The 26,765-nt window shown below is 32.7% G+C and overlaps 1 protein-coding gene across 1 annotated transcript in view; it reads left to right on the top strand.

The window, feature by feature from the left end:
* Positions 1-14,685, top strand: part of LOC114328273 (zinc transporter ZIP9-A) — a 43,897-nt gene extending 29,212 nt beyond the window's left edge. The window contains exons 4-5 of the mRNA XM_050647388.1: positions 479-597; positions 6,234-14,685. Of these exons, the coding sequence (XP_050503345.1) occupies positions 479-597; positions 6,234-6,454 (340 nt within the window). The 3' untranslated portion in view covers positions 6,455-14,685. The remainder of the gene's footprint in view (positions 1-478; positions 598-6,233) is intronic.
* Positions 14,686-26,765: the final 12,080 nt, after the last annotated feature.

The following is a 26,765-nucleotide window of genomic DNA, read 5'->3' as shown; positions in this document are numbered from 1 at the left end:
TTTTTTGTTAATCCGGACCTGGATTTTTGTTATGGTTAGTATGTCGGTCTTTTGGGTTTTGAATGAGACATATGTGTACCAAATATCAAAAAAATATACAGGGTGGTTCTAAAGTTATGGCTTAGGAAAAAAATGGGCAAAATCGATAAAATACCCTGTAACTCGGTTATAAAAGTCGGTAGGGCAAAAAATGTAGTATATCTAGAACCGGCTCGGTGACCTCTATTCATCATTAAAGTATTTCCGTTTCCCAATGAAACACTCTATATAAAGAAGGAATAAATAAATAAATACTAATTTTACATAATAAGGTATTCTAGTTTTCAGATTAAGTTTAACAGAAATCATTGATAAAATATTCTTATTCAGGATGAATTACAAAAGAAAATTACGGTTTTCTCATATTTGTGATGCTTCAAATTGTGATTGTCGTTTTATAGTTTTGTAAATATTTCTTATATAAGCTTCTTTCTTTTAGGCAGAGGATACGTAAACATTTGTTGATATTTTCATTAGCTGCTCCCGTCCTAACATGTTTGACGTATTTCGGAATAGGACAGAAGCAAAAAGAGACTCTTAGTTCACTGAATGCGACAGGTAAGCCATATTCTTATATTTATTTAATGCTTTCCCCAAAAAACGAAGCATTTAAAAATCTAAGTCAATAGAAAATCTATTTAAAGATCTATGTTCTAAGGATACATCTTCTTACATTTACTGCAGTAAAAACCATGGTTTAATTAGTCTAGTCGCAACATAGGGGGTCCCGCAGAGGCGTAGCTACCGCCGTATCAGCCGTATCAATTATACGGGGCCCCCGACATTCAGGGGCCCCAATGCAGCATGTCGAAACAAAATTCCATTCAAAATATTGAACAAAATATTCTGCAATTATTTCACTATTAAAACGCTTTGAAACAGTGTACATATATTGTTGGGATATCGACATTTTCGTGTAATGGATTCTTTATTATAAACTATATTTATGTACTGTACAGGTACCTATATATTTTCTGCCTCTCGCGGTTCTATAACAACAGACGTTTTTTGTTTTCAAGCTACTTCTTATTGTCTATTCACCGTTGGCTGTGTGAGACATTTTATAATGTATAATGCGAAATTGCAATATTCGTAATCACTTTACCTTTGATAATTTGAAACATTAAACACTGTGTATTGTTTGCGTATATTTTCGTGTAATCTGTTCTTTATCTATAAATTGTATTTAGGTATATCTATTTGCCGGTCGCTCGACGTTAAAGAACAGAGCTTCTTTGTTTAAGCTCCTTTTCAATGTCTATTCACCCTTGGCTTGAAAAAACTGAATCTGTTTTAAAACAGTGAGTCTCAATTCAAATCTGTTTTTTGACTTTGGATTATTAGAGATTATCAGATTTATTATTATTATCTATATTTGAGTGTTATACGCTGAACTTATTAGTTCCTAAGGTTGTATTATGCAATTTGCAATTTATTTAAATTTTGCAATATACAGGATGTTTCATTAATAATTGGAAATAATTTAATTAGGGATTTCTGGGCTCAACATATGTATTAAGATTTAACCCAAATCACCTAGTCTGAAAATGCTTCTTACAGAAGCTAGAGCTCTTTGAAAAAGACATCTTGGAATTAGTTTTTTTAAATACCTCCAGAACGCTTCTATTCTGAGAAACCAAAACTGGTACGACTATTTATCTGTCTTTTTTATCTTTAACTTTTAAGCCTCTCTGACACTGGATTATTAAATTGTGAGGCATTCTAGTAATAAAAGGTACTCTTGCTTTAAGTCGATAGGATACAGATACACCGTTTTCTAGAAATGTCGATTTGAAAATTTTGTGTTTTTTAATTTGAAAAAAATTTTCAAAAAAAAACTATGATAACAATAAACGAAAACTGGTACGTTTATTCCAGAGATGAATCGATCTCATCAATTGCGAATTTCTATATTAGTACCGGCCATATGCGTGTGTTTTGAGTAGGTCAACGGTTATTTTATCGCAGTATTTTTTGTGTTTTTAATTTTGAAACATTTTTGACACTAGATTATCAAATTATGAGGTATTCTAGTACTAAAAGTTACTTTTGCTTTAGGTCGGTAAAATACACCGTTTTTTGAAAAAAATTTTAAATTTTGATCAAATTCAAGAAACGAAAAAATTTCAAATCGATTTTTTTAGAAAACGCTGTATCCTACCGACTTAAAGTAAGAGTAACTTTTAGTAGGTACTAGAATACCATACAATTTAATAACCCAGTGTCAAAAATGCTTAAAAGTTAAAGACAAAAAAGTTATGCGATAAAATAACCGTTGCCCTACCCAAAGAGGATGCATATGACCAGTAAACTCGCAATTTATGAAATAGATTTATCTCTCATCTCTCGAAGATAAATAGCCGTACCAGTTTTAGTTTTTCTAAATGGATGTATTCTAGAGGTATTTCAAAAAAACTAATTAAAAGGCACCATCTTCAAAGAGCTCCAGCTCCCTTAGTAAGCCTTTTCGGGGTAGGTGATTTAGTTTAAACCGTAATATTTTGAGCCCAGAAATCTACAGTTAAAATATTTCCAATTATTAATGAAACATTCTATATTGTTTTGTTTTATTTCATTATCTTTTATTTTGTAAATACCTAATATTGACGATTTGTGCAATTTCAGTAAACTGTATTTGTTGTCGTTTTGTTTCTACTCTTTGTACCTACGCTTTGTTCATAAAATTGTAAAATCTTCAGTGACAATAAAGTATATTTCTATTCTATTCTATACACGTGTTTTTGCTGCTTTTGTTGAACATTTTTTTAGCACTATCCCTTATCAGTCGCGGAAAAGGGCCCCGCGACAAACTTTGATAGGGGGCCCCTGTGGGGCTAGCTACGCCACTGGGGTCCCGTGGACATTTTTAGTTCGCCGCGATTTGATGGTGGTATTATAGGTTTTTTGGGTCGCTGAATCCAATGGAAGTGACCTGGAAGCCCAAATGTGATGCGTTTAATTGCTATTAACAAATTATTGTAAAATTAGGTGTTTTTCAGGAATTATTAGAAGTTCTGTAAATAAATTGATAGTGTTCAGGTCTTCTCTGGTGTATTTTTGGTCGCTGAATCGAATGCGATTAGTCGCGATTACTCAAAATGTGTTCTTATTTTGTTAATAACAAAATAATTGTTTATTTGCCGAAAAGCTGGAAATGCGTTATCTACAGCAAGTTTGTAGTCTTCTTCATAGTATTTTTATACGCTAAATCGATTGTCACTAGTCGTGAAAGCTTAAACCACGTTCCGACTTTGTTATTAATAATTTATTGCAAAAATAACGGTTTATAGTACGATTATTTACGGTTTTTGCTCTAAGTTTAAAAAAAATCACTTGGAATGACATGAAATTTGGCATGCACGTAGCTAACATATCAAACAAAACAAGTGATATTGTGCCGATGTGTGCTTTTACCCTGGGTGTGAGTTTCACCCCGTTTCGGGGGTGAAAGAAGAAACCTTTAAAATAAGTCCGGAATTAGATAAACTGATTAATTCTAAGCAACGCTTGTTCTATACAGTTTTTTCGCTAAGTCAATACTTTTTGAGTTATTTGTGAGTGAATATGTTCATCTTTCAACAAAAAAACCAAATAACTCGAAAAGTATTGACTTAGTGAAAAAACTGTATAGAACAAAAGTTGCTTAGAATTAATCAGTTTATCCACTTCCGGACTTATTTTAAAGGTTTCTTTTTTCACCCCTATAAAGGGGTGAAACTCACCCCCAGGGTAAAAGCACACATCGGCACAATACCACTTGTTTTGTTTGACATGTTATTTGTATGCCAAATTTCATGTCAATCTAAGTGGTTTCTTAAAATTTAGAGCAAAAACCGTGGATAAACGTACTATAAACCGTTATTTTTGCAATAATTTATTAATAACAAAGTCGGAACGTCGTTTAAGCTGTCACGACTAGTGGCAATCGATTTAGCGTATAAAAATACATACTATGAAAACGACTACAAACTTGCTGTAGATAACGCATTTCGAGCTTTTCGGCGAATAAACAATTATTTTGTTATTAACAAAATAAGAACATATTTTGAGTAATCGAGACTAGTCGCATTCGATTCAGCAACCAAAAATACATCAGAGAAGACCTTAACACTATCAATTTCTTTACTGGGCTTCTAATAATTCCTGAAAAACACCTAATATTACCATAATTTGTTAATAACAATTAAACGCACCACATTTGGGCTTCCAAAACACTTCCATTGGATTCAGTGACCCAAAAAACCTATAATACCACCATCAAATCGCGGCGACCTAAAAGTGCCCACGGGATCGATCCCCTATGTTGCGACTAGACTATATTTTACTACTTCTAAAAATCAACAAAATATTTATACGCCAGTCAATGGGAGCAAGAATAGGATATTACCTCCGAATTCTATCCTACTGCATGGATTTTAATGAAATTTTGGGCCTAGCCTCTACTTATCTCCTAATTCAAAGTCTACCCTATGCCGATGTGTGCTTTTATCTTGGGGGTGGTTCCCACTGGAAAATTTTTTGGTTAACATTACCACGGAATTCGCTAGATAACCTAATTCTAAGCAAAAACTGTTCTATAAATTTTTTTGAAAACCCAATATGTACTTTTTGAGATATTCGTGTTTGAAAATTGGTCATTTTCATTGAAAAATGACACCCTTTCGAACGGTTTTTTGCAAATACCTTAAAAACTGTGCATCTAACTAAAAAAATATATTAAAAATTTTTATAGGTTATAAAAAAACAAACAGACACTTGCCCTCATAAATCTTCTAGTTATAATACAAAAAGAGATATGGTAGGTGAAAATAGTTTGTTTTTTGGTACATTCTCAAATTGGTGTATTTAACTTAAAATAACAGAGAAACGGTCGATTTTAGGTGTATAATGCTGCTAATACCTTTTGTAGTGCTTGAAAAGACCTTTAAAATGAACTATATTAAAGGTCCATTACATTAAAACTAAGCGAGATATGCTGCAAACAAAATTGATAACTAATGTATTTTAAGAAAAAATGAGAAGTAATTTTAACCTCCATCCACCAAAATGTAAATGCATCGTTTTCCTTCTACAATACCTTTTGTATAGTGTTATTATTCTAGGTTCAAAAAGTTGGACGGGTTTAAAATGAATGGTTTTTGAAAAAAAAGATCAAATTATAGAGCGCATTTTTAAATTTTCTTGAAAATCTTCCTTTTTCTCCATCTAACTTGAAAATGATAAGAGATACAGTAATGGAAAATAAAATGGAAAGTTTTATCTGAAAAATCCCTATATTTTTGTGTGGTATCTTTTTTCGTATCTCTTATCTTTTTTGAGTTACATGGAGGAAAAAGAAGATTTTTAAGAAAATTCAAAAATGCGCTCTATAATTTGATCTCATTTTTTTCAAAAACCATTTATTTAAATCCAGTCCAACTTTTTGAACATAGAAATAACACTATAATAAAAAGTATTGTAGAAGGAAAACGATATATTTAAATTCTGATAGATGAGGGGTTAAATATACTTCTCATTTCTTCTTAAAATACATGTCATCAACTTTTTTGCAGAATATCTCGCTTATTTTGAATGTAATCGACAATTTAGTATTGCTCATTTTAAAGGTCTTTTCAAGCACTACAAAAGTTATTAGTGTCATTATACACCTAAAATCGACAGTTTCTGTGTTATTTCAAGTTGAATACACCGATTTAAGCATGCAGCAAAAAAACAAACTCTTCTTACCTACCTTTTTGTATTTTAACTAGAAGATTTATGAAGGAACGAATCTCTTAGTTTTTTTATAACTTACAGAAATATTTTATATAGTTTTTTTGTTAGATGCATAGTTTTAAGGTATTCGCAAAAGTCTGTCCGAAAAGGTGTCATCTTTCAATGAAAATGGCCAATTTTCAACCACGAATAACTTAAAAAGTATTGAGTTTTCAAAAAATAATTATAGAACAGTTTTTGCTTAAAATTAGGTTCTCTAGCCTCTTCCGTGGCTATTTTAACCAAAACATTTTTCACCCCCGAGAACGGGTGGGGACCACCTCTAAGATAAAAGCGCACATCGGCATAGGGTAGACTTTGTTTCTTGAGCTATTCCCTAGTTAATGTGAAAATATCAAGTAAATCAATGTAGTAGGATGGAATTCGGAGCCAAATACCCTCATTGACTGACCTATTACTTATATTCCTGATTTTTTTAGGTATAGCGATGTTGTTTTCGGCGGGAACCTTCCTGTACGTAGCAACCGTCCACGTTTTAGCGGATATAACGCAAGGCCACGAACACAGCTACGACAGACTGCCGCAATCGGAGAACTCTAAACTGCCCTCGCCCAGTTCTCGATTAAAATCTGTAGAATTACTCTTCCTCGTTGTGGGATGCATGTGTCCGTTGTTGCTGTCGATAGGCCATCACCACTAAGTTCCTTTTTCATAGGCTCCAAAATTTTGTTTTCTATACACCGTGTGATGATTATTTTGTGCTTTTGCGAAGTTTATTTATAAAAATTAAAATGGGACTATGTTATGAGTCCGTTCCGATGAAGATAGCTACAAATTATGAATGACATAACGAAATTTGGTGTTTGGCAAGGAACACAAATTTACCTCTTCCAATAGATATGAACCATCAACAGCTTGAATACGTAAATCAATACAAATATCTTGGTTGCTGGTTCAATAATCAACTTGATTGTATAGACCAGGAAGGATCTGTTTTTAGGTGGATGTGAGAGGTGGCATTCGGATTTTTGCGGATAAAGTTAGGTGATAACTTCGTTAATAATAATTGACTTATACTCCTTCTCAAATATGCCCGGAACATTAATAAAAAAATCATCATCATCAACTAGCCTATATTTGTCCACTGCTGAACGTAGGCCTCCCGTAAAAATTTCCACCTATTTCTATCTTGAGCTTCTTGCATCCAATTTGTGGTGATGCGCTTGATATCATCCGTCCATCTAGTCGGTGGTCGTCCTCTGCTTCGATATGCCTCCTGCCTTGGTCGCCATTCCAGAATCTTTTTGGTCCATCTGTCATCCGTCAGTCTGGCAACATGTCCTGCCCAAACCCATTTAGCCATGGCTATTCTTTCAACTGCCTCCGTGACTCCTGTTCTTCTTCTTATTTCTAGGTTCGGTACTTTATCTCTGATGGTAATACCTAACATTGATCTTTCCATAGCGCGTTGTGTAACTCTTATTTTATTTATTGTTCTTTTTGTCAGAGTTAGTGTTTCTGCACCATATGTAAGAACCGGCAAAACACACTGGTCAAAAACCTTTCTTTTTAAACAAACTGGAATATTAGACTTGAAAATGTTATTTAATCTACCGAAGGCAGCAGCCCATGTGAGACCTATCCTTCTTTGTATTTCAGTTGTCTGGTTATCTCGGCCTAAGCGAATCTCATGCCCTAGATATTTGTAAGCTATTACTTGGTCGATGCTATGACTCTCAATCTGAATTTTATCGCTGACTACAAGGTTGGTCATAAATTTTGTCTTTGAGGTGTTAATTTTAAGACCAATTGTTTTTGACACTTTATAGAGCGTGTGCAGCATTTTTGTAGCTTTATCAACTCTATCAGATATTAAAACGATGTCATCGGCAAATCTTAGGTGGTTCAGATCCTCCCCGTTTATATTGATTCCCATATTATCCTCTCCTTCCATTTGCTTGAACATATATTCAAGAACAGCTGTAAACAATTTCGGGGAGATAGTATCACCCTGTCGAATTCCACGTTCTATTCTAAATTTCTTGGTATCTTCATGAAGTCGAACACAAGCTGTACCAGTTTCGTAGATACTTTTAATCAAGGCGATATATCGGTAGTCAATGCGGCAGTCCGCCAATGCTCGAAGCATTTTATGATGATCTATAGTATCGAACGCCTTTTCATAATCCACGAATATAAGAAAGATAGGCTTGTTATACTCTGTGCACTTTTCTATTAGCGTTTGTATAACTTGTATACTCTATAACTTGTAGATGATCGTTTGTTCCGTATCTGGAGCGGAACCCAGCCTGTTCACAAGGTTGGTAACTATCCAGTTTGTTCACAAGCCGTTTTGTTATTATCTTCATGAATAGTTTGTATGTATGGGAGAGCAAACTAATAGGTCTGTAGTTCTTCAGATCTGAAATGTCACCTTTTTTATGCATTATGGTTATTATTGCATTATGCCACTGAGAGGGGGTTACCCCTCTTGTCAAACAAACATTGAACATCTTTTTCAACACATTTATTAACGTTTCTCCTCCTTCTTTGATGTGTTCAATGACTATCCCATCTTCTCCAGGTGATTTATTGTTTTTCATCTCCGAGAGAGCTGATTTTATTTCCTCTGTTGTGATATCTGGGATGTCTTCTGAGCCTACATTTTGAACTTTTGGTATTTGACTTTGATCAGGATCTGGAAGTTCTTCTCGCTTATACAATTCTGAGTAAAAATCTTGAGCAATTTTTAAAATATCTTCCTTATTTGTTGTTATTTCTCCTTTTTTATTTACAAGTTTACAAATATTTTTCGATCCTTCAGTCATTTGTCGGCGCAGTACCTTTAAACTCTTATTTTTATCAATGGCTTGAGTTATGTGTTCAGTGTTGTAATTTCTGACATCTTTTCGAATGGATTTTGAATAAAAAAATGAAATATTTAAAAGTTTCAAAAAATTTCGTTTTTTTTTCTACTTTCTTTGCTTATAACTTTAAAAAGATTCATTTTGAAACAAAGTCGTATAGGAATAAAACAAAGATAATTAAATTTTTCATCAGATACGATTGGTTAAAAATGTCTTAATTTAACACCCTTGCTGCAAAATAGCAATAAATATAAAATAAGGGGGCAAAACAAGCCTGTCCTTATTCAATGTTTTGCCATCACTTAGGTTACACTTGGAATCTTCCTAATTCGCTTAGAAAATTTTTGTAATGTGCTAAAACCGTCCACCGAATTTCACTAAAATTGACTTACTAGATTTTGCATAATAATTTTGCAATCTAAATTTTTTTAAACAATTAAAATTTTTTAAAATCTTGCACAACAAAAAGTAGAACATACAAAGATTTGTCAATTTTTTTACATATAAAGGCACTCCACCTATCTAATGCACTTTACAGAATTGAAATCGGATTATTTAAGCAGCCTCAGCAATGTTTTAAAGTTATAAACAATTTTTTGGCTTATAACAAATTAGTGTTGTGTCCAGGAGGGGGTGCTACGGGCTCCTTTATTTAGATGGACTTACCCAAGTCTTTTTTATGTATTTTGACCCGTAAAACACGAATTTTTTTGGGTAACAGTTGATCCGGATGTCGACAAGATCGTTATAAATAAAGAACTTGAGGAATTACATAACATCGATTTTTCGCAAAATAAACATTTTTTTGTATTTCTTGGGTAATTCTAAGCAAAAAATGTTCTTACAAGTTTTTTCGTAGGATGCATAGTTTTCGAGATAAACGCGGTAGAACATTCAAAAAATCGAAAAATTGCAATTTTTGAACGAGAATAACTTTTGATTAAAAAATAAAATAGCATTTCTGCTGACAGCATTTGAAAGTTTAAGTCAAATTATATCGGTTTTAATTATTTGCATTGCTAAAAATTATTATTAAACAAAGCTATTTGTTTATAAGCCAAAAAATTGTTTATAATTTTAAAACATTGCTGAGGCCCCTTAAATAATCCGATTTTAATTCTGTAAAGTGTATTAGATAGGTAGAGCACCTCTTTATATGTAAAAATATTAGCCAACTTCTAAATAGTCTACTTTTTGTTCAGAAAGATTTTAAAAAATTTGAACTTTTTTAAAAACATTTACATTGCAAATTTATTATGCAAATCTATTAGGTCGATTTTAATTAAATTTGGTAGACCATTTAAGTAAGTTATAAGAATTTTCTAAGCGAACTACTAAGGTTCTAAGTACCACCAAAGTGGTTAAGAAACATTGAATAACAACAGGCGCATTTTGCCCCCTTATTTTGTATTTATTGCTATATTGCAGAAAAGGTAATACCTTGACACTTTTGACCAGTCGTATATCATACAAAATTCAATTATCTTTATTTTATTTCTCTACGACTTTGTTCCAAAACGAATCGTTTTAAAGTTATACGCAAAGAAAGCAGAAAAAATCGATATTTTTCGAAATTTTTTAAATATTTTAATTTTTTTATTAATGTTCCGGGCATATTTGAGAAGGAGCATAAGTCAATTATTATTACTGAAGGTGTCACCTAACTTTATCTGCAAAAATCCGAATGCCACCTCTCACATCCAAAAATACACGTTTTTTACAGATTAGTCCTGGTCTAATAAACAAGAAGTAAGAGCGAGAATAGACGTAGCCCGACAAGGGTTTATCAAAATGAAAAGATTATTTTGTAACAGTAGTATTAATATCAGCATTAGATGTCGTTTTCTGCATGGCTATGTGTGGTCAATACTTTTGTATGGAACGGAGGCCTGGACATTCAACATAACACTGATTAACAAGTTAGAAATCTTTGCACTTTGGCTTTATAGAAGAATCTTGAAAATACCTTGGACAACCCTCACCACAAACGAAAATGTTCTGAGGGGAATAGGTACAGATAGGGAACTACTAAAGATTATTAAAGTTAAAATAGTTAACTACCTTTGACACATAATGAAAAACGAAAACTACCCCCTCGCGGAACTGATCATCCAGGGTAAGATTGAAGGAAAACGGGGTCCCAGTAGACATCAGATCAGGATTAGAAATATCAGAGACTGGAGCGTCCTTGATTCAACATCTTTGTTAAGAGCCACATTGGACAGAGATATATTTGTCAGTGTAGTCGCTAACCTCCACTAAAGGCGAAAGCACCACAAGAAGAAGAAGGTGTTTGGCAGTGTTGCCATTATAAGAATGTCTTTAAGGCAGAGGTTCTCAACCTGTGGTACATGTACCACTGGTGGTACATATCATTATTGGCGGTGGTACACAAAACACAGAAAAAATTAAAATAGTAGTAGGTACTTAGTAAGTATTGATATGCTTTTTTTCATGAGGATCTTTCAGTGCGTCACAGTTTTCGATTTCTTTCTAACGCATTAAATTGTATGTGACAGAAAAAACGCACGTCGGTGATTACATTTCGTCGGTGACATTTATAACATTTATTCTAGTTGTCAATAGATGGCGCCATAATCGAAAATAAAATAATTTTCGAATTATATAATATATCTACGAATATAATCTGAACAATTTGTAAGACTATACAAATCAAAGAAAATACCATTTTATAAATGCAATAAACACAACTGATTTGTTTTCTTACCAAATTGCAAATAAAATGTGACAATTGTCAGATTTAACTAAAATGCCATGTCACTAAAATGTATATTGTCACGAACTTACCTTTTTTCTATCATTTGTGACGCACTGAAAAATGCTCATGAAAAGAAGCATAATACAATTTAAAAATATAGGTGGTACCAAAAATAATAAAATTAACTGTAGGTGGTACATAACTCAAAAAGGTCGAGAACCGCTGCTTTAAGGGCTTTAAGTCGGAGGTTAATTAATTCATATATTCTAGTGATGTCCCATGGATGGATCGTATTCGCTTCAGGAAGTCTGGATGAATAACAAATTGATCTGACTTACTTGTTTATTTAATCACTACATACTGCACTGTTTTACTATGGAGAAGACACGAATTAGCCCTCGCGTAGAAATAATACTAGGCAAAAATCTACATTAATGATAATGTACAAACTTCCGATAATATCATTACTTCAATTCGATCTCGTGTTTACTTTACTTGTATTTATATTAACAGTTTAATGTCAAACGTGAGTAGGTCGGAAAGCATTAGATGGCCAGGCAAGGCCGTATTATCATAATATCCAAAACATTACACATTTTATTTTTATACTTTTCTGCCTTCACATACACTTTCATAAAACAATATAATAAACATGTACTTTTTCAAAGCTTTCTCTGTATATGTATTTGAGGCGTACATAAAATACATTATAAGGAAATGGCAACACTGCCAAACGCAAATATTTCGTTCTGTGGTCATTGTTTGTAGCTAACTTCATCAGAATGGACTCTGAACATCGTCCTTAAAATGATTCGAACCTGTTTATATACAGTAAGTTCAAGAAACTCTTTCCAGTAAGATATTTCATAATGTAATGGTATACAACCTTGTATAATATGTAAATATGTACGTAAAACGTTTAGTAATCGACAGTAAATAGATTTGTGCAAAGGGCACCCCCCATTAAGATAGGCAAAACGCCCACATTCAAAGAATTAATTTTTTTTCATTTTTTATGCTGTATGTAATTAAAAAATAAGACTCAGCGCCATGTTAGTAAAAATCCCCCCAATAACCCTGGAACACCTAGTTTTTCGAATAACCTATGGTTGTACATATTTGCTTCTTTGAGGTCTGAAAAAATTATTGTTTATATATTTTATATGAATTGGAGACGCAATGATTCAATTTAGTCTATCTCAAAAAATATGAGTAACCTCGCAAATATTTAGCAAATCGTGGGCGTACTGGAAAAATCCACTAACTCACAAAAGTAAAGTTTTGAGAAAAACGCATTTAAACATTATTATACCTTTTGGTTCACCTATTATTATACCTATTAACATTTGTTTAAAATTTACACATTTCTTAAGATATCTCGAGATAGAAAAAAGATATCGGCATGCGGTTTTCGGTATTATGTTGCTAATTTTGTAATATGTACAGGATTAAAAATGCATACTTGTATTTAATATTTTCCAAAGAAAACTAGATTTCTGAGAATAATCAAATAAAGCCTCCTAGCTTGCTTATTACTTATTAGGCTATTTCGAAAATAAGACACTTACATTGACGAAAAAAAGCTGTTTTCAACAAGACCAAGTATGCAAAATTCGGTTTAGCAGAACCGGACTTACAGCCATTTTTTCATAAGAAGGTTCCCACTCACCCCCACCTCTTATTTGCAACGGTAGACTTAAACTTGTGAAACCAAATATGCGCAGAATTTTATGAAGAATACGATGATTGGATTTCCAGGGCCCTTTCATTAGGTAAATTTTGTAAAATTTTGATTTTTTAATTTTTGATATTCAATTACGCCCTCTAGCGGTGGACCTACAATTATGAAAATAATTTCCAGGCTTTTCCCGAGGCAACTTTTGTTATAAATATTTTTTTCTCAAAGCTGTACTATAAACGGTTCCTGAGATATGGCCGAGAGTCATTCTTATTGGGACACCCGGTACATAAAAATATTTGGAAAAACATTATTTTATTCAAGAAAACTTAGAAAAAAGATGGTGTTAGTTGATTTTCTTTGTCATTTAATGTATCGATTTAAGCACGGTGGATGATGAATTTGGAGATATGCGGTTTTTCCTGTTAACATATTGATGTTTGTGGATTTAATGGTATTAAAAAATCATAATTGAAAAAAATGGGGTTAGTGGATTTTCCTAGTACGCCCACGAAATATCCTTAAAAATCTTGCAAAAACATGATTTTTTGGGCTTAAAGGTGTTTCGCCCAATTTCTGAATGTCCTAAAGGACTTAGTTACATCAAGTTATATATAGCATATAAAAAAACCTTGATTTGATATATTTCAAAGCCTATAAAATCGAAAAAAATCCAAAAAACCCCTAAAAAAAGTTTTTCGGGTTTTTAAAGGTGGCGCATCTTACGGAAAAATCTTAAAAAAATGAGAAATATAGTTTTGATAAAACACACAAAATACAACAAAAAACGTGCAACCATCTCAAAGAAACATCTAACAATAAAACACTGAAAACGTTTGTTTTCTATACTTCCACAAAATTTATTATAACTAAGTGACTACAGCTGTTTCGGCGGAGTGCCTTTCTCAAGTGATATAGTTTACAATGTGTTTGCCTTTTTAAGTCTTCAACTGAAGAGGTTGAGGAGTGGGGAGCTGTTTGTCTCGAGTTGGTCATTCAGAATTATATCTGTATTTTTCAGTTTATTAATTTCCATAGATTCTAAAAAAGATAGCTTAAGGCCTTTATTTTGAATATGTAGAATTTTTGAATATCACTTAGTTATAATAAATTTTGTGGAAGTATAGAAAACAAACGTTTTCAGTGTTTTATTGTTAGATAAAATGAACTTCCATCAAGTAACGGTCGAATCCATCAATTATTCAAAGAAACATGTTTTTTTTTGAAAAAAAAAATGCATTTTTAGATTATGTACACTCAAGTTGTAAGTCTATAAAAAATAGACAAGTTTTGTAAAAGCCACAACTAGGCGTGTGACTATTTTGAAATTGACTTTCAGTCCACACAAAAAAAAATAATAAAAACGAAAAAATGAGGTTTTTGAGGGTAGGGAGAGGGGCGTAAAAGGTAAAATTGCGATGAGTCTTATTTTTTAATCATGTAGAACGTAAAAAAAATGAAAAAAATTAAATTCTGTGAGTGAATTCCATTGCGTATCTTAACGGGGGTATACCCTTTATTGTATTTTAATCGTGTTTTTGTTATTTTTTATATTTTTTATTAGGGTACAACGAAAAATTTTTCGTTTAGTGGAAATGTTGAAATTAATTGTATGTGTAATGAAGTCTAATGAAATTAATTTTTATTAAATATAATTTATTCTATTGTATCGTGTATTATTATCATCATCAGTATTGATATAGTTGTTCCATTATAACTTTGCACAAAAGTCATGATTTATTTTCAAACCAGATAAATCAAAACATTTAAGTGAAACGTACAGCTGGTTCCTAAAAAAACTGATACGACTCTAGTAAGATTTGATCATTTTGAGCAGTGTATGATTGGTCTGACATTATATTATATTTATTATGACAGACAAATAATAAAATAAACAAACAGCCATTTTTTGAGGTTGAAGTTATCTGACAAATTTTAAGACTTGGCAGTGACAGTAACAGTATGTAAATAATAATAAGTATTTATCCTTCAAAATATAATAAATTAAATATAATTAAAGTCATATTCATTATATCACACCTCATCAAAAGCTTTTTACAAGAACATAGACAGCGATTTTGATATGGCTTAGAGCCAGATTACATCAAGATCGCCTATAAATCGTGCTGGTAATTGCCTTGCAGCGAGACCAAAAACAAAAAGAAGAAGAAGAAGAAAGTACACTGCTCAATTTTCTACAAAATACGCTTTAAGAGTCGTATCAGTTTTTTTGGAACCAGCTGTACATCGATCTGTACATAATATCATTGATATATGTACTGTCACTGTAATAATTAAAAAATGGCTATTATTGGTCACTGAAAATGATAAACGTCAAAATTCATAGTAAACAAGGTATCAAAGAGATGCCGTATTGTTTATCCTTGTTTAACTTATTGTGGTTTCTATGAACAAGCGGCTTAATTTTGCGATACTAGTTTCTGTGAGTAAAAAAGAGACGTAGTATAAAAAGTAAATCGTGAATAATTTTATGCATGTGCCAAGTTAACATGGAAGAACTATATATCCCTAGTTTACCTTCCCCTGTTGTTTCTGGACAGTACTAGACTGTACGAACTAGTACAAAAATATTATTTATAGTTATTAGCTACTTACCTTCAGAAATAATAATAGCTTCATTAAATTAAATGAGTCTGTACCGCCATTAAGAAAAACAAAAAAATACACTTTCTTCAAATAAAATGTTTTATCCCCATGCCTAGATTTTGTCACATTGAAACTACTAAAATCGATTATATATAACAAGAAATCGAACTTAACTGACTGATTTGGCAACATAGAGAAATAGTCATTATCATCACAATGTATATTTGTCACAATTTTGTGCCTTCGTCTTTGATAGTGCCACATCTGCCGACGCACTGTTGCCAAAGGTTCGCATAACTATCTCTCGAATTAATATTGATGTAGCCACTTAAATTATATTGTATTAATTTATAATTTTATTATTGCAATGTTCTCTAAATAAAACTAGCTGTTCGAATTTATATAAAACTAAGAAATGCACAGCCAAGAAAAAGACACTGAAACGTTTATGAAATAGATACTAATCAATGGTTTGCATAAGCTTTATCCATAAGCTAATTGTTCTAATTACGGAAATCAAAGCTTGAATGTGGGAAACACCTGACAAATAGTGTAAAAACAAAAATAAAACTCAGATACATAATGAATTTTATCTACTCTATGTCATATTATATATAAGTTTTTAGTTTGTGAAAACTATCATTATAGATAGCAGTACGTGAAGGGTTTAAAGTGTGCGTGAAGTAACAATGTATTTTAAATGGGATTTACTTTTTCGCACACTTTCAATGGGTTTTTGGCACACTTTCATATAATCAAATATCCTTAACTTTCGCGTTGTCATGGTGATGACAATATGAGCAATGACTTACAACAAAATTTTTGACAGTTTATCAGAAACTATAAATCCTAAAGACTTTACCTTCTAAAGAGGAAGAATGGAAGTTTTTCCTGTGGAAAGAAGTTATGGGAGATAAACAAAATTGTTTTCTTTCGTGTTTTTTATGTTTTTTTTTTTAATATATTTATGTAAAAAATATATTTTTAACCTTAAAAGGTGATATTTCGATAGTAAATTCAATAGAGGTTCATTGACCAAATGAAACAATAAAACCCCGTTAACGTTGTAGTTCCTTTTTCATAATCAATATTGCAAAATGACAGGAAATGGATAAATCACTGAAAATCGAATTAAACAAGATGAAGCAGGTAATAATAGAACTTTTCAACGCTTCTCATTTGTTTCGATCTTCTGTCATATCAGTCGTATAATTGGTGTATAATTAATATACGATATATGACAAGAGCTCGAAACAAATGAGAAGCGTTGAAAAGTCCTATGAAAAAAAAAGGAAATGCAAAGGATAAAAAAATATTATTTATTATAGCATCATACTATACAAATATTTCAATAAATATTGTTCTGAAGCTACTCTATTGTGGCATCTTATAATGCCATTTACTATTTTAGATGGGATAAAAAGCCACAATTTTGCTTTGAAATTAAGTTTATTTGATGTTTTGATTTCTACTTTGGATATAATCGTTATCAAAATTGGTATTTTCAAATCAAAATGTCAAATAAACTTAATTTCAAAGTGGAATTGTGCCTTGTTCCCAACTAAAATAGTAAATTTGAATAAATGAAAGTAACTAAACTAAATCCCAAGATTATATGTATGTAAAACTACCATTACTAACATTATGAATATAATAATATAATAAATGAAAGTATGTATTACCTACATAACTCAATTAAACCTCATGTGTAGGTATATATTATGTATACAGTGATGAGCGCGCTAATAACCGGCAAAATGACGCAAAAGATAGAAAACATATTAAGTTGTGAGATAAACAGGAATGGAACTAGTGAAAACGGGAAATTTAGCTATAAAAACCTAAATTTTCATTCTATTTATTGTTTCCCACCTTATTAGACGAATCGGACGAGTTTGGCAACTGCCACTGTGACAGTGACAGTTTTAGTTGACATACTCCTCTGATATGTCTAAAGATGGGAAACAATGAATAGAATGTAAATTTATAGGTTTTTATCGCTAAATTTCCCACCTCCACTAGTTTCCATTTCTGTTTATCTCACAACTTATTATGATTTCCATCTTTTGTGTTATTTTGCCGGTTATTAGCACAAGAATCTACAGGTCGAGCAAGTCTCGTAAATTTCACGATTGCGAGCCACGCTTCACGCAACCGTGTTTGCGTACTTGTGTTTCGAGTTGCGTGGTCGTGCGGAGTTATATTTACCAATTCGCGCAATCGTACTTGAGACGCTGTGTCAGGTGCATAGAGTTATATATTAGCATAGAGAGAGTGTCATTCAAAGCAAAGTGACGACACCATCTTTTTTATTTGGATTAGTGCTGTTTCACTCTTACGCATAGTAAAGCTGCTACAGTTGTCCTCCTCTTCCGTGCCTATATTCACACTAAATGTCATCATAGATTTTCGATACAATGTGTTAGAAAGAGATGCAGCAAACCAGTCCATGAGATCTTGTCGTCAGGGAGCGCGGAAGGTAGGCTCCCTCTATGTTAATATATACCTCTATGGTCAGGTGAGGTGTTTGAAAATTTGTGTAACTTGATGACTTCTGTATGAGCTTTCGTAACGTTCGGTTGTGTGACAGTTCAGTGTGGAAGTGATAATTCAAAAAAAAACGCAGGCGACAAAAACAAAATAGGAACTACATAATAGAGGTAACTAACAAATTTCCTATCTGTTGAATTCCTAAATTTCCTGTACTTTCTTTGAATAAAATAAATTATACATTATCTAGTTAGGTAAAAAAGAGACAGCTTTGCATTACACGGTTAATTATGGGGGATACTACCGGGGGGGCTAACCCCCCCGGTGATGAGGAGATGTTAGATAATATAGAAAACACTGAAAATAATAGTAGTTTAAAGAATACACCATTACTTGATAGCAATGCTAATTCAATCACTAATAATAACAATGAAATAAAAAAAGGAAAAAAACATTTCTATTATCAGTACACTGATACCGGTCCCTTTGAGGTATTTATGGAGTCAAAAGGCGATAACGTCGGTAATTATAGTTTTTTGAAATTAGCAAAATACATAAATGACAAAAAAATCGAGAATGTACTTAAACTTAGCAAAAAAGGAAAAAACCGAATTAGCGTTGCTTTCAAGAAATGGGAGGATGCTAATAAATTTGTTTTAAATGACGTGGTCAGAAATGATGGATATGAATTGTTTATTCCGGCAAATAACGTAACATGTAGGGGAGTCGTTAATAATGTAGATACTAGTATATCGGATGCAGATCTAATCAAATTTTCGGGATTGGCTTCGGCCAACATTAAAGTACTAGAAATAAGACGATTTAAACGGAAGTCTAAATATGACACGGAGAAATATATTGATACAGAAACGGTCGCATTTACCTTTTCGGGAAAAGTAATCCCGAAGGAAGTGAATATATATGGGATCCCTTTTAGGGTAAAACCATACATGATACCAGTGGTTCAATGTTATCGGTGTTTTCTTTTTGGACACACAAAAAATCTTTGTAGAGGGGGAGAAAAATGCAAAAACTGCGCGGAAAAAATACATGAAGGGGATTGTTCGATGAAATGTTTACATTGTAATAGCAGCTTTCATATAAGTACCTATGAGGAGTGTCCAGAGTATGTGAGACAGCGGAATATTAAGGCTGTCATGTCTCTGGACAATCTTTCATACTACGAGGCATGCGAGAGATTTCCTTATGTTTCTACTAGAAAATCGCAAGAGAATAATATATTCAGAATGAGCCAGGAGGAATTCCCAACATTACATAAAACTCAAATAAATAATTTAGAGACAATTCCCATCAATATGCGATGGATAGAAAATGTAAAGAGTAACCCTGAACACCTGTTTAGTAGAAAAATGGAGAATAACTCAAACAAAAATAAAAGAAAGGCTAATGAAACAAATAAGACATACAATAAAGAAGTACACAATCAATATTTATTATCTCCAAATGGGAGAAGCGAAGAGAGAGCTCGTGCAGTAAACAATGAGACTCCTGGATGTTCCCGTACAGAGCAACTAGAGAGGGACACAGAAAAAACACTGAATGCGATATTAAAAAAACTAGATTGGAAACATAAGGAACATATAATCAATTACTTGAACCAGCTATTTATACATGAAAGCTCATCGAACCAAAAGTTGCTAGATTTAGATGGATATCAAGAATCCACTTATTATCCAATGGAACATAAAAAGTTTAAGCAGTAACTATAACAGTCTGAAATATTTCATAAGCGAACATAGACCCAAATTAATTCTATTAAATGAAACTTGGCTAAAAAATAATCATCACTTCTATCTAAGAGGATATGAAATACATAGGTTGGATCGAGGGGATGGTTATGGTGGCCTAGCTACTGTGGTTCATAATAGTCTGGATCACAAAATAGTATATAGGTATAATAATAATGTTAGTAAAATTCAAATTTTAGCAATAAAAATAATAGATTGGGACATTACAGTTATTAACATTTATATCCATCCTAGGGCAAAAATAAATTTAAATAGTTGGGTTGGACGCATAAATAAAATCAGGGGAAATAAAATTTTAATGGGGGATATGAATGCACATAATGCACTTTGGGGAAGTCAAGTGTCTGTTAATGTTAATGGAAGAATAATTGCTGAATCCTTAGAGGATTTGGATCTAGTTTGCTGCAATGATGGGAGACCCACGCGGATTACCCTACCTGGACAGAATGCCTCAGCGGTAGACCTAACACTAATTTCCTCGGAAATTGCAAATATATGCCAATGGGATGTGTTAGAGGATTCTGGAGGCAGTGATCATTTTCCAACTTCTTGCAAAATCGCAATTGTAAATGAAAATATAGTAACACAAAAAAGTCATAAAAGAAATACAAAGAATGTCAATTGGGAGAATTATGCTTCAAAAATGGAAGACTTGATGAAGAATGGGTGTGAAGACTATAATTCATTTACACAAATTATGGAAATGGTGAGTGATGAGGAAATACCTCTCTTGAAAACAGAAAAATCTATAAGAAAAAAGAAAAGCCCTCCCTGGTGGGATAAGGAATGCTCTAATTTAATAAAAACAAGAAAAGAAAAAATTAAAAAATATAAGGAAGAAGCAAGCAATGAAAATTATATTGAAATCAAAAAAATATTTGCATACAGTAAAAAAATATTTAAAACAAAAAAAAGAAATAGCTTCAAAAGCTTTTGCAATGGATTGACAAGGGACACTCCTCTATCTGAAATATGGCGAACAGTTAAGCTATTCTCCACATATCAAAATGCTGTAATCCCTGCTAAACTTCCCAACAAAAACATAGCTCAGAACATATTAAATAATTTGGCAATTGACATAACAGATCCTGAGTTCATGGTTACCCTAACTAACGAGGATGTGGAGGACATTTCAAGGCAAGAAATAATAAGTGTCATAAATAAAAAGGATAAGGCTACTGGCTTAGATCTTGTAACATATAGCATGATAAACAGACTTCCCCTGGTGGCGCTAGATACATTGTCAAAAATATTTAATCAAATAGTTAAAAGAAACACAGGTTTTCCACAAGAATGGAAAAACACCCTTGTCATTCCCTTTTTAAAACCCAATAGAGACCCTTTATGTGAGGATAATTATAGAAACATAGCTCTAGAGTCATGTGTAGGCAAAATTTTGCAAAATATAATTAAATTAAGAATAGAACAAATAACGGAAAAAAAATCGATACTAAGCCCTAAGCAGTTAGGTTTCAGAAGAAACAAAGGGTGCAACGATAACTTAGCTTTAACAATTAATTATATTAGAACTGGATTTAGTAAAAATTTAAATACAATTGGAATTTTTTTGGATATCAGTAGGGCATATGATACAGTCAATATATATTTGCTATATAAATACTTATTAAAGTATGACATCCCAATAACTTATGCAAACTTGATCTTGCAATTTTTGCTCAACAGAAATATCTACGTTAAAGACAAATCAAATAATATATTAGGCCCAATGCAAGCATCCACTGGATTGCCTCAAGGGTCTCCACTCAGTCCAATATTATTTAATCTCTATACTAGATCCCTACATGATTTAATAAACCATGAGATGGAGTGTTTTCAATATGCAGATGATTTTGTAATTCTGGTGCAAGGATCTGATATATACAAGCTAATTAATTCCTTAAATACCCATATAATAAATTTACAGGAGTGGTTTGAGAAACACAACTTTAAAATTTCAGCACACAAATCAAAAGCAATAATATTTAGAAAAAGAAGTCAGGCTTATAACTTCCCACATTTGATATATCAAAATATGGAAATTCCATGGAAAAATGAAATAAAGTATCTGGGATTTCATTTACAGTGCAATTTGAATATGACAATTCAAATTAACGACATGATAACTAAAGCAAACAAAGGAATAAATGTCATGAGAGCAATTTGTGGTACAAAATGGGGAGCTGACCCGAACATTCTTTTGAGTTTATACAAAGGAATAGTTAGATCTCATTTAGATTACGCAGCCAATCTTTTAAACCCCTGCAGTAAAAGTTTGATGATGAGGTTGGAACAAGTACAGAATGTTGCCTTGAGAATCGTAACGGGTTGTCTACGTTCTACACCCATCTTAATATTGCAAGCAGAATGTTCAGTAACAACGTTACAAGTTAGAAGGGAGATACTAGCACATAAATATATACTCAAACAAATGCCGGAAAAAAACAATATCATAGTAAAGAGTCTAAATAAGCTAAACGAAGCAATAAATGCAAACAATAGATTCTGGAGGAACAAGGTCATACCTGATTACTCACTAGCATATACAAATATACTCAAAAAAACAAAAAACATAATTAGATATAAAATCAATCCTATATATGAGGTAGAAAGAAAAACTCTTCTATACCCCATTACAATTAAAAGTCTAGAATTTGAAAAATATGAAATTGAATCGAACGAAAGGTTCATAGCTAAATATGGTGGAATATATAATAATCATACCCACGTATATACAGATGGATCAATAGACCCACAAACAAATCAATCGGGATTTGGAATTTACATCCCAAGCATCAATTATAAATATTCGTCACGACTCCATAACTACACACAAATCTGCACAACTGAAATAATAGCGGTATACAAAGCCATGTCGGTATGTATTGAAAAGGAAATCATGAAAGCAGTGATCTTTGTAGATTCAAAAAGTGCCTTATCCAAAATATCTAGTCACAAATGGGACCAAATGGATTATGTAACTATAATGACCAAAAAACTACTGGTAGATGCAAATAATATGGGATTTTCAATAGGATTAGAATGGGTACCGGGACATCAGGGGATTAAAGGCAACGAGGTGGCAGATAGCTTGGCCAATATTGGGAGAGAATTAAGAGTACCATATGATGTAAAAAACATCAGCACAGATATCTTTTGTGTTACAAAAAAGAACATCTTGACTCAATTTTACAATAACTGGTATTCCCAAATTAAAGGTAAATATCCGGACTATTATGGACTGCAGGATAGTTTCCCTATAAAACCTTGGTATAACAAATGTGGATATTTGGGTAGGAACAATATTACTAACCTTAATCGTTTACGAAGTGGACATTGCAAAACTCCTTGTTATCTCCACAAAATAGGCAAAACGGAAACACCGATATGCGAATGCGGTACTATGGGAACATTGGTACACATCATCTTTGAGTGCCCCATAAATAAACATAAAGATATGGATTTGTATCTAGAACTAATAAAAGCTGGAACAGACAGTCCAATATCTTTACAGAGCATTTTATATAAACCCTCGAATAAAGTTATTAAGATAATCAATAAATTTATCAAATTTTTTCAAGTAGATCTATAGAATTTTGAAAAAATAATAATAATAACAATAACAATAAATAAATACTTCAGAAAATACAGGGAATCTCCTAAAATGTCAAAAATTATATTTGTATCCTTAAAATCCTTAATCCTAACCGAAGGTAGCCAGCCCTAAACCTATGTGAAAATGTTTGGAAGCTACCCCCAAACGAGAAAAGTCTTAAGTTAACCTTAAATGTTGTAACACTTTTCCCCCTCTAGCTACAGAAAAACAAGAAGAAGGACAAGGACCACATAGGACCAAAAAAAAAAAAATAGATCTGAAGTTGACAGGACACCTGGTTGTGCATTGCCTTGAGCAAGACGCGCATAACCAATAACATGTACTGGGTAAATGATTAAAAAAAAATCGAAACCCAAAAAAAAGGAAGAAGAAGAAGAGTGTAACTTGATTGCTTGATTCTGTGGTGTGAAGGTGGTTAAACTTTTGTTTTATTTTTTTTGTTTTGTGTTTTTTGAAGATAACACAGAAAGTAAAAGAGGGCAGCATAAAACAGACTTTTTAAAAAAATTATATCTTGGAAACTAAAAATTATTTTTATTTATAATTGAAACATGTAAAAGTATAGTACTCTCAAAAAAATTTTAGCCAAAAATATTCATTTTTGTAGAGTTGACTGCAATTTTTCGACAACAGCCCTTTTTTGCGGTGAGCAGCATAACAAGTCCAGTCTCATCTGAAATCAAAGTTTCTTGTAGTTTATACCTCTGGCTAGTAAATGAACAAAGGATTTTTTATTAGATGAGGTCATTTTTGTTTTATAAAAAAAACTACTTTAAAAATGAGAAAAATTGGGGTCAAAAATGTGTTTAAACTTATGTAAAATCTTCAAATTTCATTTTTTTTAATTCCTTCGTTCATATTCTAGCCAGAGGTATAAACTACAAGAAACTTTTTGATTTCAGATGAGACTGGACTTAGTTATGCTGCCAACGCAAAAAAACTTCTTCTTCTTCTTCTTAAGGTGCCTATCCGTTCCGGATGTTGGCGACCAGCATGGCTATCCTAACTTTGCTTGCTGCTATTCTGAATAGTCCGGTTGTCGATGTATTAAACCACTTTCTCAGGTTTTGAAGCCAAGATATTCTTCTTCTCCCTGGTCCTCTCTTTCCAAATACCTTGCCTTGAAGAATGAGTTGCAACAAGCCATATCTCTGTTCATTCCTCATAACATGGCCAAGATATTCTAGTTTGCGCTCTTTGATTATGTTAATAATCTCGCATTCCTTGCCTATTCTACGTAGAACCTCAATATTAGTCACACGATCCACCCACGAAATTCTCAAAATGCGCCTGTAACACCACATCTCAAATGCCTCGAGTTTTCTCAAAGAAGCCTCGGAAAGTGTCCAGGCCTCTACTCCGTATAATAACGTAGAAAATACATAGCATCTGATGATAGAGATTTTGGTAGCAAGAGGTAAATCGTGGCTTCTGAAAAGAGACTTCATCATTATGAACGCTGATCTCGCTTTTCCTATGCGTTGTTTTATTTCACTTGAGTGGTCCCACTGGCTGTTTATGTTGGTACCAAGGTATGCGTAGCTGTCGACCCTGTCAATTAGTTGTTGGTTAACCAAAAGCTGTGTATTTAATATTTCGCGCTTACTGACTACCATATACTTTGTTTTTTTCGTATTGAGATCAAGTCCGTATTCTCTACTTATATCTGATATGCGCGACATTATTCTTTGCAAACCATCTAGACTGTCTGCAAAAACTACAGCGTCGTCGGCATATCTAATGTTGTTCAGACGCACTCCGTTGACTAATACGCCTTCCTGTAGTTCTCCCAGCGCTTGCTCGAAGATACATTCAGAGTATATATTAAACAGCACCGGGGACAGGATGCATCCTTGCCTCACTCCTCTATCTATGGAGACTGCCTCTGTTAATTGGTCTTCCACTTTAATATTGGCAGTTTGGTTGTAATACAAATTATATATGATTCTCAAGTCTCTATCATCAAAAAAACTTAAACTCTACAAAAATGAATATTTTTGGCTGAAACTTTTTTTGAGACTACCTTAAGTACTATACTTTTACATGTTCCAATTATAAATAAAAATAAATTTTAGTTTTCGAGATATAATTTTTTTAAAAAGTCACTTTTTTTACCCACAACACCTATGTAACCCCTTAAAAAAATGTTTGGAAGAATATGTTTGATGGCCAAGATGCATACATATATTTAGAAGGAAAGTTCGTGATTTCTGTAGTATAATACATAATACCGAAGAGGAAGTAGCCCTAAGCGCCGGACTCCACTTGCGATTTGTAGTTGTGAAGATTGAACACATTCTTTCAAATAGAAGTCAATCCATGATTATTTAGTCACAAATGGATTGACTTGTATTTGAAACAATGTGTTCAATCTTCCTGATTACAAATCGCAAGTGGAGTACGGCGGTAATAACACCAAAATATTCCATAGAAGGTACACAGACATTGAAAAATTCCTGGAATATCCCCGAAAACATGTTCCCTGAACATCCCAGGAAAATCCTGTGTCAGCATTTTAAACATTACCTGAATGTCTTATTGGAACATTCCATGAATGTCCACGAATGTTCTCTGGACATTCAAAATATATTTTGTAGACATTCCCTGGATATACCAGAAATACAGTGATGAGCGCTCTAATAACCGGCAAAATAGCACAAAAGATGTATTAAGTAGTGAGATAAAAATACATGAAACTAGTTGAGCTGGGAAATTTAGCGATATTAACTTATACATTTAGATTGTATTGATTGTGTACCACCTTCAGACGTATCAGACGAGTTTGGAAACTACCACTGTCACAGTGACAGTTTTAGTTGACATACTCCTCCGATATGTGTAAAGGTGGGATCAATATAACGTAAATTTAAAGGTTAATTTCGCTAAATTTCCCAGCTCGACTAGTTTCATTTCTTTTTATCTCACAACTAAATATGTTGCCCATATTTTGCCGGTTATTAGGGCACTCATCACTGTACATCCTTGCTGATGTGACAATACCTCCTATCTGTTTTTTCATGAGTTTTGTATGAGAGATGGAAAAACATGTTTTAAGGTCACCTCCTGTGTTCATATGTAAGTTTTGACTTGTTTTGTAGTTCATAGATAGTTTAATTTACTACAAAACAAGTCAAAAAATATCATATGAAAACAGGAGGTGACCCTAAGACAAGTTTTTAGTCTCTCTTACAAAACTCATGAAAAAACAGATAGGATGTATTATTACATCACTGACGATATGTGGCCATACCAAATAATACATCCTTGA

This window comes from Diabrotica virgifera, chromosome 3 (assembly GCF_917563875.1).
Source record: "Diabrotica virgifera virgifera chromosome 3, PGI_DIABVI_V3a".
In the NCBI taxonomy this organism is placed as follows: Eukaryota; Metazoa; Arthropoda; class Insecta; order Coleoptera; family Chrysomelidae; genus Diabrotica; species Diabrotica virgifera.
The sequence above is the reverse complement of the archived record's forward strand: the minus strand, read 5'-3'. Positions and strand labels throughout refer to the sequence as shown.